The following is an 8,626-nucleotide window of genomic DNA, read 5'->3' as shown; positions in this document are numbered from 1 at the left end:
CCGCGAGAGCCAGTACCAGAACCTGCGAGAAACCCAGTTCCACCACCGCGAGCTGCGGGAGAGCCAGTTCCACCAGGCGGCCCGGGACGTGGGGTACCCGAACCGCGAAGGCGCCTACCAGAACCGGGAGGCGGTGTATCGGGACAAGGAGCGGGACGCCTCCTACCCGCTCCAGGACACTACCGGTTACTCAGCCCGAGAGCGCGACGTGGCCCAGTGCCACCTGCACCACGACAACCCAGCCCTGGGTCGCGAGCGGGGCGGGCGGGAGGCCGGGCCGGCGCACCCGGGCCGCGACAAGGAAGGCGGCTATTCGGCGGCGGCGGTGGGCGTGGGGTCCCGGCCCCCTCGGGAGCGGGGCCAACTGAGCCGTGGCGCATCCAGGAGCTCCAGTCCCGGGACCGGCGGCGGCCACAGCACCAGTACCAGCACCAGCCCGGCCACAACCCTCCAGAGAAAGTAAGGAATGCGTGTTTGTACCCTCGGCTCTTCCCCTCTAGTTCCCTCTCCAACTTGTCCAGCCGGTAAAGTAAGAACCCCGTGCCTGATTCCAGGTCCTCCTCCCCTGCCCCAACCTGTTAGGAGAAGCCGGGTCCCCCTCCCGCCACCGCAGACGCCCCTTGTCTAGCCACCCGGGACTGGGTTGGCCCCAGGAGAGCGGTTGGCCCTTGATGCCCAGAACCGTGACCCGTGGGAGCCTCCAGCAGTCATCACCCCTCCACTTTTTCACTCCCCGCCCGGATCCTTGCGAGAGGATGGCTTCCCACTTATTTATTTATTTATTTTGGACGTGTTTATTGTCTGTGAAGGTGCCAACTCAGAACACCAAGGAAAAGGACACCCCCCCTCTTTTTTTTTCCCCGTTGTTGTTGTTTTGCCTGTTGGGGTCTCCCGTGCAGGTCCTGCGTGCAGGCCTGCTCCCCCCTCCTCTGGCAGCCTCGGCTCCATCCTTTCCCAGGGAGGCAGGTGGGGAGCAGAATGGCTGCTGGAGGCTGAGACATCCATGTGAGGGGAACTGCAGCACAGCCTGGCCTGGGGAGCAAAGATGGAGGCCTGGCCGTTGGCTAGTTCCTCCGAGACCACCCCTTCTCCACCGTCCAGAAAAACACCACCCAGTTAAAGAGACCACAAGGAAGACCGGTCTACAGAGCTTCCCTCTTGTTGGATCAGTGCCAGTTTCTGTGCTGGGGTCTGCGTGGCCGCCTATCTGGGACACCTTGGCGTTATCTGTTGGGTTGGTGGGACATGGGCTGGGCCTCCTTCTTCCATGCAGATACCACAGTAAGCTGGTCAGGCTAAATGTCAGGCTGAGAGTCAAGGGCATGCGGGCTCCCAGGGCTGCCCTCCAGGCTCCCTGCTTTCTCTTCTGCTCGATTGGAAAGAACACTGAGCTGGGAGTTAGGAGACCTGGGTTCCCCCTCCAGTTCTGCTGCAGATTGGCTTTGTGACCTTGACTGAGTACCTTCCTCTCTCTGCCCATCGGTTCCTTTATATCTTTTTCAAAGGCAAGGTCTGCCTTGAATGCTCTTTAAGGGCCACTCCAGCTTCAATTTGATGGTTCTATGACTAATCCAGCCACACTACAGAGCAAGTCTGAAGTCCTCTAGCGAATGGACAGCCTTCCCCCTCCTCTCACCGCTCAGCTGGTCCTACCATGTGCCACAACCAGTGGAGTGTCTCTCGGAGGCTGGGCTGGGGGGTGGGGAAGCCTTCTGCCTCAGGAAATCTGCCGGGAGACAGCTCTCTGCAACTCTCTCGTGGTGAGGCAGCAGACTGGGGTGCTGGGTTGAGATGGCTGGGCCTCAGGAGCAGCAGCTGCAGCTCGAATGCCCGGCTGGGCTTCACTGCAGTGCACCCTCAGCTCAGTTTTGCTGGGGACTGTCCCAGAGCAGTGGGGGCGAGGGAGAGGGGCTCTCCTGCTGGGAGGCCACTTCTGGAGGACTGGCTGCATGTGGTGTGGGGCCCCACATGGAGGAAGGGTCTGGATCCACCAAGCACGGTCTTGGTCTTCTTTCAGGACAGGGCCATGGTAGGGTGACTGCAGGGGTACACTGGGCAGGCACTGTGCTCCTCAAGCCTGGCTGCGGACTTTGCTAGAGTGATCAGGCCCGTGACAGGGGGCAGCCTCATTATGTGTGGCTCCAGGGAGCAGAACCAGGAGCAATGGGAAAATTGGGGATAAATCAGGAAGAACTTCCTAACCTGGCTGTCTGGTGATGCAGTAGACTGCCTCTAGGGAGGGGGCGGGGGGGCGGGCTGGGGGTCGAGGAGAGCTGGAGAAAGCACAATTCTTGAATCAGGTGTACAGCCCAATGAAATGACCCGAGCCTCCCCCAGTTCCAGGATTCTCTGACGTTCAGTTTCTTCATCCTGCAGACGTAGGTTTGAAGCTCTTGGCTGGCTGGCAGCCCGTTTGCTCTTGAGCTCGGTGCTTCTGCCGGCCACGCCAACCAACCTCTTGATCCCTCCCAGTTCTCATTGGATTTCCTGGCTTCACATTTCCTACTGAATTCATAAAGGGGGTTGGATAGTTCTTTGAATTTCTCCTAACCACATATTAAATACGGGCACCTCCATTATTTCCTCTTTTGCTCCTCACAACAGGCAGTGAGCATTACTAACTCCATTTTAGAGATGAGGAAACTGAGGCTCCAAGATGAAGAGACCTTGCTCAAGGTTAGGCTGCGAGTTCCTAATGGACCTGGGACTAGAACCCAAGCCCACCTGTCTTTGACGCCTGTTATTTTCCCACAAGAGCTCTCCAAACCACAGGAATCTCTTGGCCTCAGAACCTGGCTGGGTCAGGAACTGGGAGAGGCCAGGAGACCCTTAGGTATCTAGAAGATTTGAGTGGGATGAGTGAGGGAGTTGACAGGAGAGGGAAGAAGGCTGTGCCTCCCTCCTTTCCACTCTGCCTCCTGGCCAGGCGTCAGGAGGGCCTGTTGATGCAGTAGCCAGTGCCGCCACCACAGCTGCTGCAAGTGACTCCCCTGCCAGGCCTGTTCTGGGTTTGCAGAGTGGGTGAGAAGGCTGCCGCTGGAAGCTGGGGCAGGCAGGGTGGGAGTTTAGCAGCAGAGGCTGCAGCATTGGGGGAGGATAGGTAGATGCTGGTACAGGCTGGGCGCTCCTGGTCCCCAGGCTCCCTCTGGTGGAGGAAGAGGGGAGAGAGGGGCCGGGGCCCAGCTCCGGCTTGTTGAGGCCCCCCCTCCTCCGCCAAGGGACTTACTGAGTCCTCCCAGCGACCCTGTGCGTCTGTGTACACAGTGCGCATTTTACAGCTGAAGCAACTGGGGGCTCAGAGAAGTGAAGTGACACAGCAGAAGTCACACTACCCATAAGGCAGACTCCCGATCCTGTGAACTTTCCCTCTACTGCAGTTGATAGCAGCTGTCATGTCCACCCCCACCCATGTCATCCCCCCAGGATTCCCACATCCTCCCGCACTGTCTCTTCTGGACAAGTTCCCGGATGCCAGTATGCCTTCTGCTGTGCTCTGGGTGTGGCCTTTCTAGTACAGCAGGGAGCGACATGAGGCCCGACCTCCTTCTGGCCACCGGTCCTCTGGACAGGAGGGCTTTGCTTGTTTGTTTTTTTAGTAGCTGCTGGGCGCTACCAATGCTTAGATCGTTTTCCTTGAAATTGCTCCCCCACCCCCCCGCCAGATGACTAGAGAAGCGCCCTGCTTTCTTTGTTGATCTTGGCCTGGCTCCCCCTTGCAGGTCAGGCACCTGGATGATTTACAGACACGCTGGGGAGGAGCGGGGGGGGGCGGGGGGTGGCCACTGCTGAGCTGCTCCAGGCTGAAGCCAGCTGTGTTCCCAACGCTGTGTGCAGGGGCCCAGCTCCGGCTTTGCTGTAGGCGGTGGTGGGCTGAAGCTGGTGGGGGGAACTCTCCATCCTCTGCCCCCACCCCCTGCCCACCCACAAGCTGGCCCACACTAGGGACAGCAGCCAGACGGCTGGCCTGGTGTTCTCGACAGCCAGAGCAACATCTGGTCTACCACGCAGCTGTCTCCCACAGGCCCTGGGGTGTCAGCGCGCTCCCCATGCTGCCCACAGGGGCTGAGGGCACTGGGAGGGCAGGAGCAAGCCCAGGGAGAGGCCCCAGGGAAGTCTGTCTCCTGTGGGGTCTCCGGTGCTTTTCCCAGGGGGGGGTCTTTCCTTTTTCTCAGGAGGGAAAACCATTTATCTTCCCCCTACTGTGTTGAGAGCATTATACTCGTGTGGGAGGAAATGATATTGTCAAGTTGAATGAGAATTAGAGGAATCTTCCTTCTCTGTCTAGATCTGGGACAAGAATGGGGTTGTTGTCATCCACAAACATTTCTTAGCTGCGTGCACACAGCAGGAGGGGCCCCCAGGCTGAGCCAACACCGGGATCTCTGCGCTTGAGAGCCCCGTCCCCCACCCCCAGCCAGACACACAGGGTTCCGGGCAGGCCCCCCATCACAATGGTGCCCAGAACAAATGTGCATAGCAAGGACGGTGAGGAGTGGGGGGTGTGGGGGAGCTTTGAAGAGAGCGGGTGTCTCCTGAGGGGGGTGGGAAGAAGACCGATGCAAGCTCGCCCTCCACTGCTCTTTGATCTGTCCCACCCCTGCCTGCTGTGGCTTCTGAATTTGCTGGGCGCATAGTAAAGGCATGTAGCACAGAGAAGGGGCCATGCGTGTGCTGAGTGAGTCTCAGCCTTCTGCGTGCCAGACAGCACCCTATGTGGCTTTATGTAATAATAGCTATCATCTTCTTCCTGCATGTACTGTGTGCGCCAAGAACTATTTGTTCTAAGCCCTTTGCATGTATGAATTCATTCAGTCTTCAACCGAATCCTTTGATGTGGCTATTGTTATTAAATCCATTTTACAGATGTGGAAACCAAGGCCCAGAAAAGTTGGCTAACCTCCCCAGGGTCACTCACTGAGTAAGGGAAAGAACTGAGAAGGAACTAGAAGGAGCCTTGGTGGCCGGGCTCCGGAGTTCATCGACAGTGTTCTTCCCCATCAGGCAGTACTGCCTCTTCTCTCATTTGCACAGAGGGAGTCCCTGCCAGGTGGGTATTAGTATTATCCTCATTTTTCAGACTAGGTAACAAGGATCAGAGAGGCGTGGTCACATGCCTGAGGTTGCACAGCTGCATGGAGCCCAGAACCGTCTGACTCCTGAGCCTGTGGTACAGCTTGGCCTCCTGCAGGCAGGCGGGGTGTAAAGCCATCGCTCTAGCTGCGGCTCGGGGCTTCCCCCAGCAGAGCTCCTGGGACCACTGCCCCAGTCAGGCTCCCTCTCCTGGATAGCCTCGTGGTTTTTGCCCCAGTCTCCGAATAGATACCCCTCCTGCTCTTGCTTCGTCAAGCCTCTGATGAAGTGCAGCCAGGCCAACCTTTCTACAGGGTTCCAGTGGTTTCACTTTCTCTTCTGTCTGCAGGGGAATATTCAAACTCTTCTGTCTGCCGCACACGGTCCTGTTTGGATATGCCCGCAACTCTCTTCTCATCTTTTTACAGTGCCCTTCACACAGACCACACTCCAGCCAGACTGGCCCGTGTGCCCCTTTGTTAGTCCTCACTCAGCCTTCTGCTAGCCCCTGGGTCTTTGCTCATGCTGTTCCTTTCTCCTGGGCTGCTCCATCCAGTTCCCAGGCGCGGCTCTGCTGTCATCTCTCCCATGTTTGTTCGCTGGTCCCTCCTGGTGTTTGGTCTATCCCTGACCCTTGAAATGAGCACTTTGCCCCGTTTTATACCTTGATGGTTATTTGTTTACATCTTGTGTCCTCTCTACTAGATTGAGAGCCCCTGCAAATTGTGATTTAACTGACATTCATTGAGTGCATGTTGTATCTAAGTGAGGTGCTCTGGGCATGAGTGAAGGAGCTAGAGGCTTGGGAACACATAGCACAGCACATAGTAGCTGCTCAATAAATGTTGAGTAGACAAATGAATGGCAGATTAAGTCTTGGTGCACTAATGGCCACAGGTGCCTACGTTTTTCTTCATTCCAGGACTTCTATAAAGATGACTCAACTTCAGAATTCCATTGGCTTTTGGGTGGCTTTTTCCTCATGCTCCCTGAAGCTCTTTGACCTCTGATCTCTGTTCCCCTCATACTCACCAGTCTCCCAGTTCATAGAATGTCAGGGTAACAGAATCAGACAGGACTTGGAGATATTTGGGCACATCTGCCCATGGTTACTTCTTCATCCCATGCTATGGCCATGTCACGCCATGGTCTTGACCCTCAATACAAGGTATTCTGTTCTGAAAGGACCAAAAAAGCTGCATAGGACCCCTGTGCAGTCCTCCATAAACTCTTTATTGGGCTCAGACCCTGGGCCAGGCACAGTGTGTTGGAGTCAGAATAAGATTCAGCCCCTCTGGCTCATTTCCTGCTGTATTTCCTGGAAGAAGAATAAACACTGGTCACAGGGAAAAAATGACGAATTAAATGACTTATTTCCTCTTTTGAGATAAGATCATTTGCTAGTCACTCTCACTTCATAGTGGCCTTGGGTCTCTCTCCAAGCACCCATGTCAAAAGCCCATTCCCACGCACTTCGGAACTGAAACTCTCTGGCAGCTCAGCATTCGGATAAAGTGTGGTGCTGGGAAGGAGGACTGTGTGACTCCAGGCACTTCGCATCACTTTCAGGGCCTCTGTTTTCTCAAGTAGGAAACAGGGATAAAACTGTGTTTTTTGACATGTGAGATTCGTGTAGCCCGTTACAAACATGTATCCGAAAATTTCCTGGCTGTCTAGCACACCCATCAAGCTTCTGATCAGGATAGAAAGCTGAGGAACAAGGATGGAAAATAATATGTGAGGCTACCCTGCCCCCTAGAGGTGGAGCGTAGCAATCAAAACAACCTAGCCAAGATCGACATCGCATTACAGCCTTTTCAAAACAAAGATGACAAGCCGGAGGTACGCTGCTGACAGGGTGACTCCTCTGACATTTTAGGAGGAAATCTATCACAGTTACCACCAGATATGTGCCAGTTCAAATGCACTTATTTGTAGCTATGTGATTTTTCTGCCTTTTTTCCCACAGATAATACCATTGCATATCTGGGCCTTGTGATTTCCTACAGGATCCCCGAATGCAGTAAACTGCGTTCACTTGAATGAAACCAGTATTTTTCTTTATATAACCACATTAGAATTGTTGTCATTATGTCAATAATAAAAAGCACCTAATTTCTCCCTTCCCCCAAATTTCCTTATAAAACTGAAAGGCATCTCACACAACTGTACACATCTGATATGCGAGCCAATTCATAAATAACCCATCTTATGGTGTTTGGTGTGAGAATTAAATAGGATGACACATATGAAGTGTTCAGCATATGTGTTTGCAAAAGGGAGGTCTAGGCATTTTTATTATTAATAATAACTGCAAAATTGTGCCATGGAAGGGCAGGCGGGAGAAGTCACATGGGAAGTTGCCACGTTTCTGAGAGGTCGGTCAGTGAATTCTGTGTGCCTACTATGTGGTACACCCTTATGCTACTGCAGGCAGGGAGTTGTGTGATGAACATTATACAGTTCCTGGCTTCAGGGTGCTCGCAGTTGGATGGAGAGGACGGTCATGGAAACAGATGATTGCAATGGGGTGTTCTGTGTGCTGTGCCAGAGGGGAGCTAGAGGGCGTGGGTATCCAAAAGAGGAACATCTATCCTGACTGTCAGGGAGGGCTTCCAAGAGGAGGTGATGTCTGTACTGAGGCTCAGAGGATGAGTAGAGTTAGCTAGGTGAAGAAAGATGGCATGTGGGTTGGTGGGAATTGGCAAAAGGGAGGTTAAGGCAGAGGAGACAACATGAGCAAAAGTAGAGAGGCATGGAAGCAGTAGGGTACCGGGAGAGGATGGGGCCTTTTTTTTTGAATCCTTATCTGATGATATTTTTTCCATTGATCTTTTCAAGAGAGAGTGGAAGGGATAGAGGAGGAGGAGAGAGAGAGAAACATTGATGTAAGAGAGACACACCGACCCATCAACCGGTTGCCTCCCACACACACCCCAACCAGGACCTGGGATCAAATCTGCAATTTTGGTACGTGTTCTGGACTGGGAATCAAACCCACAACCCTTTGGTCCACGGGCCGATGCTCTAACCACTGAGCAACCAGCCATGGTGGGAAAAGTAGTTTCATCAAGTTAGTACAAACTGGAGCACAAACAGGGAGGCAGGGAGCATCTGGAGAAGAGTCTGAAGAGTTGGCCAGCCCAGATCATGAGGACACTTGAATAGCAGGGTCAGGAGTTTTATCCTATTGAAAATTGAGAACCAACGTAGGTTTTTAAGCTGAGGGAAGAGGTGTGCATTGTAGAGTATGGGGTGACCTGTGGAGAGCGTGTTTTGGAGAGATCCCACCAGAGGGCAGTTTGGAAGATAGTTTGGAGGCATCCAGTGAGGATTGTCTGTGTCCATTATGCATATACGCGTATGAGTTAATTGGTTGATCTCTTCTCCCTCCTCCCCTGCCTTCCCTCTGAGGTTTGACAGTCTGTTCCATGGTTCTGCCTCTGGGTCTATTTTTGTTCATCAGTTTATGTTGTTCATTGGATTCCACATAGGAGTGAGATCATGTGATACTTATCTTTCTCTGACTGACTTATTTTGCTTAACATAATGCTCA

At 53.7% G+C, this 8,626-nt stretch overlaps 1 protein-coding gene across 1 annotated transcript in view; it reads left to right on the top strand.

Moving 5' to 3' along the window:
* Position 1: 1 nt before the first annotated feature.
* Positions 2–8,626, top strand: part of IQSEC2 (IQ motif and Sec7 domain 2) — a gene marked incomplete at its 5' end in the record, with an annotated part of 83,008 nt that continues 74,383 nt past the window's right edge. The window contains one exon of the mRNA XM_023759999.1: positions 2–459. Within this exon, the coding sequence (XP_023615767.1) occupies positions 2–459 (458 nt within the window). The remainder of the gene's footprint in view (positions 460–8,626) is intronic.

Source organism: Myotis lucifugus, unplaced genomic scaffold (assembly GCF_000147115.1).
Source record: "Myotis lucifugus unplaced genomic scaffold, Myoluc2.0 scaffold_169, whole genome shotgun sequence".
In the NCBI taxonomy this organism is placed as follows: domain Eukaryota; kingdom Metazoa; phylum Chordata; class Mammalia; order Chiroptera; family Vespertilionidae; genus Myotis; species Myotis lucifugus.
This window is presented reverse-complemented; position numbering and strand designations above follow the sequence as displayed.